This window comes from Aulostomus chinensis, chromosome 17, assembly GCF_037954235.1.
Source record: "Aulostomus chinensis isolate RoL2024-O1b breed Wild chromosome 17, RoL_Achi_v1.0, whole genome shotgun sequence".
NCBI lineage: Eukaryota > Metazoa > Chordata > Actinopteri > Syngnathiformes > Aulostomidae > Aulostomus > Aulostomus chinensis.
In genome coordinates this window covers 6,016,129-6,028,376 of record NC_141336.1, presented here as the reverse complement: position 1 = coordinate 6,028,376, position 12,248 = coordinate 6,016,129, and the positions used below count along the sequence as shown (strand labels likewise).

Sequence of the window (12,248 nt, the reverse complement as noted above, 5' to 3'; positions counted from 1 at the left end):
TGCCTTCAAGAAGAAACTGAACAAAGACCTCCTTAGCAGGAGACAGCAATCCCAAAGCCACAGGACTATATATATATATATATATATATAAACACGCAGCTCCCCATGAAATTTTGAGTGTGTGTGTATATCTATATCTATATCTATCTATATCTACATCTCTCTCTCTCTCTCTTTATATATATATATATATATATACACACACACACACACACACACACACACACACACACACACACACACACACACACACACACACACACACACACTCAAAATTTCATGGGGAGTTGCAGGTGTTCATGAGGTTTGTATCTGCATCCCAGACAACGTCAACTTTGTAGAGCAGAAAATACAAACAGAGGATAGAAGGGAGGGTAAAGTTACATTGTATTGTTGAGGACAGAGAAAATGTATAAGAAATGAAAGCAAAAGTAAACTGCTTTAGCCTTTTAGTCACTACTTTATATAAATGGTTGACTGTAAGTATAAGCTGTGTAGACGGACTCCAAATAAGATAACAGGAAATCCTACACTTACAGATACAGAGCTAACCTAAAGTTCACCCAAGAGAACATTATATTGCCCTCAGGTATAAAGTTTTACATCTCCCCCTAAATCAAATACTCTCACTTCTCACACATGCTCAGTCTATTCCTAGCTGTCAAATACTCAGGGGTGGGGCATACAAATGGAGAAATGGACTGATTCTTCCTTAAACCTAAAGTGACACAGATAATTATATCAACACCCTCAGACAATGTGACTCTTAAGTTAAGAGTCACAAAGTAATCTTTCGCAAAGTACTGCTTTGCAAAGTAACGCTTGCCATGGAAAACATTCGCAGATAAAACAACCAAAAATTGTACTCAGTTTTACCAGGCTGTCAAATTTTTGCTCAAACACAAAGACGTCTGTCTCTAACAGCTTGAAGTACAACGTAAGCAGCTACTATGATATGACATCAGAGACCTAAAGCCTCGCTCCCCACCCTGTTGTCTAATCTGGATAAATATTCAGAATGCAACATTAAATATTCATACCAGCATTTTTGGTTATTGTCGTCTGGTCAGACTTGAGTCAAACGTAATTCAAAACACAGAGTTTGAAGAGGGCCGGATTGTTTTTGTTCAGCCGCCCCCACTAAACATCCCCTCACTGAGACAGAGCAGCGCTCTAAGACCCTCTGGAATCATTAGTCTGCTCTTGAGCAAAATGACACTTTCTCAGTTCACTACAAAAAGACAAAGACACAAAGATGGATCTGACTGTGCAACATGCCGGCACTGTTCAGCTGCAACTAGTTATGTAGATGGCTTTGCATCTAACTTACTAACTCATTTGAGATGCCAGTCCCTGAATAAGAACACCACCGGAACGATGAAAAACAGCGGAGAGCAATGTAGCACTTAAAACGTTACAGCTACTCCAACTTGATGAAAATATTCTGACTAAGCTGTTAAAATGGCTGAGAAGATGAATATAATAGTCCTCACTGTTTTGTTGCTAGACTTGTAGCAGCTTTCAGATTCTGTACCCTGTCGCCTCCTCTGCTCTTTGAGGTTTGAACATATTCTTTGGCAAGACTGTTCCAGTTTTTCTCCTTTGAGTGGGAATAATGTGCTCCTACTGCATAAAGATTAAAAATGTTAATAAATTGGATTTGGAGGGGAGACTGCAGTTAGCATCTGGCTTCAATCTGTAAAAAAAAACAAAAAACAAAACAGCTTTTCTCTTCATGTTTTGATGGATGACACCAAGGTAGGGCCATTACATGACATACCACAAGTGACGAGACCACATGCACTTATATATCCCTCTATTATTTTAACTCATTTAGATACAAAATTAGGCTGCACGGTGGTGCAGTGGTTAGCACTGTCACTTCACAGCAAGAAGGTTCCGGGCATGGGATCTTTCTGTGTGGAGTGTGCATGTTCTCCCTGTGCCTGCGTGGGTTCTCTCCGGGTACTCCGGGTTCTTCCCACTGTCCAAAGACATGCAATTGAGGACTAGGCTGATTGGATACTCTAAATTGACCATAGGTATGAATGTGTTTGTCTATATATGTTGGCCCTGCGATGGACTGGCGACCTGTCCAGGGTGAACCCCACCTCTCACCCGTTGACGCTGGGATAGGCTCCAGCCTATGGATGGATGGATACAAAATTAAACAATATTTCTAATCTTAACATTTATCCATGTTTCAAGCCCTGTTTCCACACATGTACATCCAGAGTCCAGAACCATAACACAATAGAAGTCCAATAACTTCTCTTGGAATCTTCCATCATCTCAGATGTATTTGAAAAACTCCTCCCTCTGTTTATTTTCTGTCTGGTGTTTACCCTGATTATGTTGAGAATACTCAATTTGGAGTTTGGAAGCACTGTGGTCAGAATGCAAGCAAAAACAATAAACCTGTGCAATAAACATTGATAGCACTACCTACATAGCAATTTTTTTCACAAATGTTCGCCCCTTGTAGAATTAGTATATTTCAATATATATTGACACATCTATGTTATAACAGCTAGCTATATGTCAGTGTAGGATCAATGTAAAAGTTTGCATCTTTGCAAATACCTTGGCTGTTGCATAATCAATGTTTGTACCAATGATGTTATCAATGAATGTATAAGCAGGCTACATGATGGCATTAGGCTAGCAGATGAACATATCTGGTCATAAACAGGCAAGAGGTCCTGTGCCTTGTAAACAGCTGTAAAAACCCAAATTTCATGAGAATATTCTGTATACGCATCCAAAGGAAGCCCTTAAAACCTGACTAAATTGCTATTGGAAAAAGGTCAAATGCTGTTTATATGACCCTTATCAAATTCTGAATATCAGTGTGTAGGTAATGTAACCACCAAAAATGTTCAGCTGTGTGATGGTAATTATTAAAGCTGTTGTTCTGAAAGTTTTCAAGGTTGTTTCTCCATCGCTTATTTCATACACTGAATGCTCCTCACTTGACTTTCTTCATGTGGGACAGCAAGCAACAATTCTAAGCTGTTTCACAAACCAACAACTTATTTGCATGATGGAATAGCAGGGGGAAAAAACACGATTGACAAACAATTTGTCACCAGGTCCAGGGCAGTCTCGCCCCTATTCGTCAAGGACTGGTGTTTGGTTAACTCCCCACAGCCGACATTGAGGGTAACCCTCTGCATTGCTTGACAACGTACAGGGATATCCAATAGATTTGAGTGCAAATCCCTCATCTTTGGATTTTCACGAAAGGGGATTAGCCATCCAGGTAACTCAGTGTCGCTGCTATTCCCTAACCCTAATTACAAATAATATTAGATAAGCAAGCAAATTGGAGCAGACAGAATAAAAAATTGTAGGACAGAGTCCTGTGTTGTTGGTTGAAATGGATGAGAACGTTAGAGACACAACCACGCGATGCAGAGGAGGAACCCTCAACGTTGGCTGGCAATGCAGACGGGGTACCCTCATTGCCGGCTGTGGATGTCAGGGGGAGTTGACCAAACATTGTTTTTTGACAAATAGGGGTGAGACCATTTTACCAGGTCAGAATATCACAAGACACGAGATATGGGTACTTGAGATGAGACTGAAATGCCACACAACCTCCTCTCATGTTGAGGAAATCATCAACAGTCTACACTTATTAATAAAACTACATTCCAGATATTTGTTTGACCATAACATTGAAATATAAAAACAAGTCTACAGTTTGTTTCTCCTCATACCTCAGCAAGGCCACTGGGTATTAAAAAACTCACTGCAGGAATTTATGCTCTTGGTTTTGCAGAATGTGCATATGGTTTAATAATTGATGCACTGAAAGGGACTTTTCCTCTAGGAATTAGATATTGTTGCACAAGCTCCATTAAGGCAGAGAGCTGAGAGAGAAAAGAGAGAGAGAGAGAGAGAGAGAGAGAGAGAGAGAGAGAGAGAGAGAAGGACAGCAGAGACAAAAAGCCTGTGTGATCAATTAGATAAACATTTATCCAAAGACTCTTTGAGGTTAAGCTTGAGGTCGAGAGTTTAAAAAGAACAAATAATTATCCTTTAACTTTCCTGATGACAAAACTGTTTAACTAATGATGACTGGCATATGTTTTCATCAAGAAAAACAAAGGAACCCATGTTTAACATGGTGTTGTTGCATTAACAAACATCACAAATGAATCTGCTTGAAACACAACAGCAGAGCATGTTAGGCATCAATGTAAAGAAAACAATGCGGTTGATCCTTGAGTTGGATGCTCATATTATCATCATTGTTGTTAATGCAACAGTTGATTTTCATTACATTACATTAAATAATATGTCGGGCGGCATGGACGTGCAGTGGTCAGCACTGTTGCCTCACAGCAAGAAGGTTCCAGGTTCAAGCTGTGGCTCAAGCACAGGATCTTTCTGTGTGGAGTCTGCATGTTCTCCCTGTGCCTGTGTGGATGCTCTCCAGTACTCCGGCTTCCTCCCACAGTCCAAAGACATCAAGAGGGGACGAGGCTGATTGATACTCTAAATTGACCGGAGGAATGAATGTGAGTGTGAATGAATGTTTGTCTCTACTGTATGTGTTGGCCCTGCGATGGACTGGTGACCTGTCCAGGGTGAACCCCACCTCTCAACCGACTGGTTGAAAGAAACTGGCAGATACTCGCAACCACTTGCGACATGCTGGTCTGAAAGCTGTTGAGTTAATGGAGTAAGAGCCAAATAGAGATTGAAATTTGAAAAGAGTTTAATCACTACTGTCTTGCAGAACTTTTGGGGTTGTAGTTCAGTAATGAAATTATTGGTTGGCAGGATGGACAGCCAGACAGACGAATGGATGTTGATTGAATGAAAGGATTTTTTATTACATTTGTGCTCCAGGACCTAACAATATTAATTTTGGGGTTATAGAAGAAGAGGAATGTTAATTAGAGACACTGATTTATTCGTCATTTGTTGTTGATTTTAAAGACAACAAGCACATTGATAAATGCCTCAGAAATGTTGACCACAACCACCTTTCTCAGTCACATCCATACACGAAACTGTATGTACGATGTCTGTGTTTTGGCTGGGCTATTCATTTTCAAAAGAGAAAATACTGCATTTTTTAATGTATTTTTCCCGTATTGTTTTTTTTTTTAATCATATATTGTTTTTTTAAGCATGTGTAATTCTTTGAGCACACCAAGAATTCAAGTATCCATTATATCGGAGGCATATCTGAATTCTTCTATGTGGATAAGCAGCACTACAGAGAAGAGTAAAACTGTCCTTTTTATTAGGGAACGATTTCCCAACTGTGCCTGGTCCATCATTCCCACCGGACAGAACAAAGGGGCAATGTGGAAAACTGTCTTGTTCATCCAATGATGTGAATACATTTTTTTACAAGAGGACATTTTGGTCTGACATTAGCAAAAGAGGGAGTAATCCAAAATATTCAACCACATTTCTTCCTTGCTCAATGTTAAATGTGCCAACCAACATCCACTTTCTTAGGCTGCACCACTAATAGAGCCATCACCATTACATTAATCAATCTGCTTATCCACTGCCAGGTTTCCCAGAGAGACCAGCTCCCTCACACGCTTTTCCAACAGAAACCACCAAAAGGCTGCGACTGATAATAAGTTGAAGAGTGATACTTACATCCAACCATCATCATGGCCACAGAGAATATCTTCTCCCCGTCTGTGGTGGGGGCAATGTTTCCAAAGCCGATAGTCGTCAAGCTGGTCATGGTGAAATACAGGGAGGTGATGTACAGGGAGTCCTTGCCAGGGCCGCCCTCCCATTGGCCAGAGCCACTGGAGTTGTAGCGATATGGTGATCCGATGTTGATGGCCAGCTGGTAGAGCCAGCTGTCCTTCTTGATGGTGTTGGTGGCCTCGTCTATGACCTCATAGTCTCCGATGCTGTACCTGTAGACAATTGACATTCAACTTTAGCCTGTTTAGTGGCTTCAGAAAATACGATTTACGATACATTATTACACCAGAGTTGAAGCGAAAATGGCTCCATGTTTCAAACCAACTGTGACCGAATGTTTTTAACCCAGACTATGGAAGTCATTAGTCAGTCTACATTTGTTTGTGTTGTTGTTTTCTGTTTTGTTTTGTAGCAGTGCATCACATACGATCCCAACATTTCTGGTTAAATTAACAAAGACACTTCACTTTTTATTTTAATTATGCTTGATAGATTCTTATCACTTACTGATTTAGTGTTGTTCATCATTTTTCTTTGTCCTACGTACTCACTCTAGTTTCCCAAAAGTTTAAGGGGTGGGGGTTTAGTATGTCAGAACAATGTTGCCGGTGTGAGCTTATCTTTCACTTTTTGTGTGCTGCTGTTTTAAGCGTCCTCCTTGCAACAACCTCCAAGCAGCTAGTACTGTAGCAACCTACTCCATGTAAATGGCATGTTTTGACTAAGATTTGATGTTTCATAGGGCAGGCCTGCTCACTTCTGACAGGAACAATCATTCACATTTGAACATAGGTTATAATGCATCCTGGGATAAGCACTGTGGATTTTAACCTGGTTGTGATTCATTACATTTTGTTGATTACTTTTTTTCTGTCTACTGACTTGTCAATAGTGACTGCATGATTGATCTGTACGACATTTTAGGTTGGTCTTCCAAACGAAAAACACATTAGGCCCAATGTACCTCAGAGATAAGCCATTTATGTTCAATGTTTTATTAGCCGCCATGACCAGAATAACTACATTGCTGCTCTGAGCCAGTAAACAATGCTGTTGTGACCCTCTAACATGAAGGCAGTTAGAGGAATGAAACTGATGTGAAAAGTGAGTGTGAGCAGGAGTAGAGATGATGTGAGGCCACACAGCCGTCTCCAGGAACTGAGCCTGAATGACTGCTGCTCCCGATGTAAATATATTGTGATTTAATTGTAATAAACAGATTAGAATAATGTCAAACTATGTCACAATGCTGACTTGTACAAAGTATGCTTTGCTATGTCTTTCCTCAAAATGAAAGCAAACAACTATGAAAATGCTTGTGTTCTGAATGGAGTTTTAAACACTGAAGCATGTCTATTTTTAGTAAAATATAAACCCTTACATTTGGATAATATGGCCTTTTTGTACAATGTGAATATACCTTTTTGTGTTTATTCTTTCCCAGGCAACACAGAGGATAAACATCCCATGATCTTGTTCTCATGCTCGCTCTCTCTCTTTCTCTCTCTCTCTCTCTCTCTCTCTCGCTCTCCTTAATAGATTAATAAAGCTCTTGTCTTCATGCTTCTCACGTTGCTTAATTAACTTTTAAGAATATGTGCCATGCCACGAGAGTACACCTTAAATATGGTTATTAAAATCATGAATCTCTGATAGACCTAAAAGAGGAACAATAATAGCAATCAGGGCTTCACTTCCATCTGTTCCGCCTGCATCTTTAGACACAAGGAACTCGCATTTGTGGAGAGCAATGTACAGATTTTGGCCAGAGAAGTGGTGTTGACCCATGCTTTTGCAGTACAGAAGTGAGTAAATGGTGAGCAGAAGGTGACGTTGTTCAGCTGAGAATTAATTAGACAAGATGCCAGTAATGATGTAGCTCCTGTTTACTGTCCCCCTGTTGATGATCAAACTGACTCCCAAATAAATGAGTTTAAATATTAATCTTTTCAAACGAGAACCAATGCCACAATCGAGCTGTTGGGATCAAAAGTATTGATATTTCATTATTGAGCCATACACATTAATACGCATATCACTTCAACCTTAAAAGAAAAGCCTTTTCTTTGGTTAATATTAGTTCTTTCTGACGGGAAGTTTGAAATCCTTTCATAAACACAATTAAATATGGCAGAATCTGACAAATTCTGCTTTCAGACCCAGTCTGTATCTTGCTCCTCCCTGGGATAAGAGGATCTCACAAGCCCCCTAATCTTCCAAAGCAAAAGTATTTTTGACAAGTTATTCCAACAGATTAGGTTATTTAATGGTTCAAAGACCCAGGCCCCCCGACACCTGACCCTGTGTTCCCCGATGGCCGCAGGTATGACTGCTGTTGTTAGATGCTGGGGAGTTTCTGCAATAAACTATGTGTTTAATAAACCTTGTGTTAGGCTTTGCTATACAGTACAGCTGACTGAGCAAAAACAAGAACATGGAATGTGTAAATAGATGAGCATATCACTTGGAGCTGTAAGGCTTGTAATAAGCACAGGAACAGCAGGTGCTGTGTTATGTCCAGATGGGGAGTTAAGTGCTAATGTTTACATACATAACCAATCAGGAACAGTTAGGAAAATGGGTAAATTTCCACAAGTCAGTCGGGGTGTTTAAACTGCACTAAACTGTGAGAAAAATAGGGAAATTCTATAAAGAGAACTCCTCACCAGATGCAGGCGAGCCAGTGAGCCACTAGTCCGAAGACGCAGACCAGCAGGACCAGAACAGCAGCACCATACTCCAGGTAGTGGTCCAGTTTCCTGGCCACTCTGCCTAGACGCAGCAGGCGGACCACCTTCAGAGAGCTGAACAGACTGCTGATGCCCTGAGGGGAAGATGGGAGATGATGGGAGAGGAGAAATAGAAGAAAGAATAAATGTAAGAAGATACAGTTTGTTGGAGGGGATGGCAAAGGTGTAAGTATGGGTAATAATCTAGACACAACAGCATTCAAATTATGATGGCTAACTGAAGTCAATAATTATGGTTCCCTCTGGGCCCCAGGGGTTGGTCCTCTTTTAGTTGGGCTGAAATGACTCGTAATAGATTTGTTAATTGCCAGAGTATTAATCACCTCTGCCAGTAATGAAGTCTTTTTTCTTTTTTTTTTTGGTGTTATATGTCTCCCAGCAGAACTATGCAAAACCTATGAGACTGATTTTCACCAGGTTTTGAGAAGGGTTTTAGTATGGGTCAAAGGAGAAGTGATCTATTTTTTGGGCGATCCTTTTTTCATAGCAAAATTTGCTTTACTTCCCTTTTTACACTGGGTTTACTGAATTCACTTTGGGGGAAGTACAGTATGTGTCCTCTAGTCGGCAATAATTTTCTTAGCTTGCTTTTTTCTTTCTTTTTTAAGAGAAGCATAGAGTTAAAACCTCACAAATATTGTGACAGTAATCTCAGACTGTAACTCTGACAGAACTGACTGGAATAGATCACAAATGAGGGCAGTAAAACTACACTGACAAGTGATAAAGGCCACCTAGTGGCCACAGTAATTATGACCACTTCAGGAAATTCATTATCAGGTGACCCAAATGACACAAGAACAAGGAGGGAGCGCTAATGAATCACTAATGTTAACATACATAACAAATAAGGAAACGTTAGAAGAATAAGTTAAAGATACCATAAAGGTTTATGTGGAAAGGAGAATTATCTATACAAAAAAGTGAATACAATAAAATAACTACTAATTCAGTTCTGAATACTAACATCAAAATTACACAAATGACAACAACCACAAGTAGTGAAAATATGTAGATGTTCATATCAAGCATGTACGCCAAACATTCTCTCATCTCAAGTCAGTGAAACCAAAACCAAGAAAGACAACTTTCACTTTCAGGGCCTCGACAGGCCTACAGTTCTTCCAAGAAAAAACAAACCACAAGCCTCTCAAAATAAACCATCTCTGGCCTTCGGCTCCAAGTGAGAGGCACAATCTTGATTCTAAAACAGAGTTTCCAAGTTGGCTAAGAAGTGAAAGAAGGGGTGGGGACTCAACAGCAAAGTGAAACTTACATTTCTTGAACCTATGACGTCACACTTGATACCATCAATGTTAAAGGTCCCGTGTGTTTTATTTAAGATAAATTATTGGTGGAAGTGAAATATAAAATATATTTTTTCAATCACAGAACTTTGGCTCCGGTTCCAGTTCTCTGGTCGTAAATTGTTTAAGTTCCGTCGTCTACAAACAAGAAGTCAGGATAATTGTCCTCTGATTTTACAAACAACTCATATTGTTCACAACTGATCTTGCCAATTCTGGTTGCCATAGTAACCCATGACAATGAACATCCCTGTGGACATAACAAGGTCAAGCATAGGGCTTTCCAACAAATGGGGAACAGGTTCCAAACCCTTTCACAAATCTTATTATGAACAGCTAACAATATTCTCACCAAAAATGTATTAACTTGGACTTTGTAGCTGGCTTTAAAAAAAAAAAACAACAACACTTTTTTTTTCTTCTTTTGAACAGTGTTGAAATTCCACCCTCTCCTCCTCCCCTTTTTCCTGCATGGCCATCTTCCACCACATTGATGCATGTGTGTGATGTTGAATTACATGCTTGTGGGCCTGCGAAATGAGTTAGCCTTGTTTTTGATTGAGCTGTTCCATGCACTGGTTCAAAAACCCATGCCAGTCTGGTGGAGACGATATGACCAAGGATGCAGAGGATGACCAGAGCAACAAGGGAAGAGAGATGGTCCAGACAACAGAGACAGACGGAGAGGAGAGTGTTCTATTGTTGTGATCAACCTGTGATTGCTGTACAACGGCGAGCTTGTGAGGAACTAAAGGGGCTTCAGTTAGTGTAATTTGAAGCATTTTACAGAGACTACAGGAAGATAATCCAGACCATATCGCTACCATCAACAGCCTTGAGGAATGAATACTAGAGCACAGAGGAAAAAGGGGGCATGCTGGTTGTTTTTAATTACAGCTACAGTGAGGAACATTTTACCATAAGTTCAGCCATCGGCTACCCCACTGTCACCATTTCAACTGTAACAAAAAGTTACAGTACATACATTGTGGAGAGTGTTACGTAACCCGAGAAGGTTACAATCACAATTTGATAGATAGATCTGGTCCAATAACATTTGGGAAGTCTTCATGAACAACATGAATCCACATTCAAATGAGCAGAAGGCAAAGCAGAGAGAACACACTCAGTGGATCCTGCTGGCAATCCATGAACCACAACAACTGTGCGCACTGGTTCGTTGAGGGCTTTAATGTATGGCACACAGTTATATGAATATACGGTATGATGCAGTGGAGCTTTAACAGGACATGATGCCACCCTGGTCACATGACAGTAAAGCACCAGTGTCTCTTTATGATCCCTCTAACACATGTTGGAAAGGTAATTCATAAAGACCACTGTGAGAGGATAGGCCTGGAGCATCAACAAGAAGCCGTATTTTTCACGTCAGTGCCTATGAATGGTTCACAGTTAATATACAGCACCGTTCCTCTTTTAAATAATGTTAGTGAGTATGTTGGTCACTGCTGCAGGCGGTCAATGCAAAAGATTTAAAAGCAGAAATAGGCTCTCAAGGGATGTTTAGCATAGTTACTCAAAGCACACCTACTTTTAAACACACTGCAGTAATGCAAAACAACATTAACAGACATGAGACACACCTCTCTTTATTGCCCCTTATATTCTGCAAAAGTAGAGAAGTCGCCCACGTCCCATAAACAGGTGCTGGACTCAAAATAGAAAGACAAAGAAAAAAGAAGAGTCCGCACACATCAGCTCCCTTTTGTGCATTTATTTTAGCACATCACAACACAGCGACGTTACGAACGTTGCCGCTCTTCTTCCGACTAAAACAACTTTTTTTCTTTTTGTTTTTTTTTTCTTTGCCCTTATATTCTGCATTAATATTTTAGTATAAAATTCATCATTCTTTTTAAGTATCGCAAAATTCAGCATATTATTACATTAATAGAGTCTTGCGATCCATGGGCTAACAATACTGTTAGGTTCCCCAATTGTACGAGACTGGAATTACAGGAGGCACCTCGTTTTTATTTCAATTTCATTACATTTTTATCTCATTTTATCACTTCTTATATTCTATATAAATATTCTTTATATTCTATTTGATGCAAAATTCATTATTTATTATTAATATTAAAATTCAGCATTTTCTTTTTCTCCAGCTTCCATCATGTGACCTATGGACTCTACACATACAGACATACAGACACTAGCAATATAGGCTAAGCCTCTTTTTATGGTATTTTAATGCCCACTATATTTTATGAAGCCTTAGCCTTGTATGGAAAAAGTGTAAAACCAGACAGTGGACATCCTATGCTCTACACCCAAACCCAGCAAGCTGAAAAGGACGCTCAAGAACACAAAAAAACTCTTTATAACAACTGAGGCAGCGGCCAAGACCCTGAGGCTCTGACATGCTCTACACAACCAATCTGAATACGATTAACAAAGCTGAGTGTTTTGGCCAGCTGGGGAGGACACAGTGTAACCCAAAGCTAAACATTTACCAGCATTTAAAAAAATGATTCTC

The 12,248-nt window shown here is 39.9% G+C and overlaps 1 protein-coding gene across 1 annotated transcript in view; it reads right to left on the bottom strand.

Moving 5' to 3' along the window:
- The window catches only part of kcnh5b (potassium voltage-gated channel, subfamily H (eag-related), member 5b), a 146,330-nt gene that overhangs the window by 90,881 nt on the left and 43,201 nt on the right, over positions 1 to 12,248 (bottom strand). The window contains exons 7-8 of the mRNA XM_086183672.1: positions 8,358 to 8,515; positions 5,632 to 5,903 (exon numbers count right to left, since the gene is read on the bottom strand). Coding sequence (XP_086039798.1) covers positions 5,632 to 5,903; positions 8,358 to 8,515 — 430 coding nt within the window. The remainder of the gene's footprint in view (positions 1 to 5,631; positions 5,904 to 8,357; positions 8,516 to 12,248) is intronic.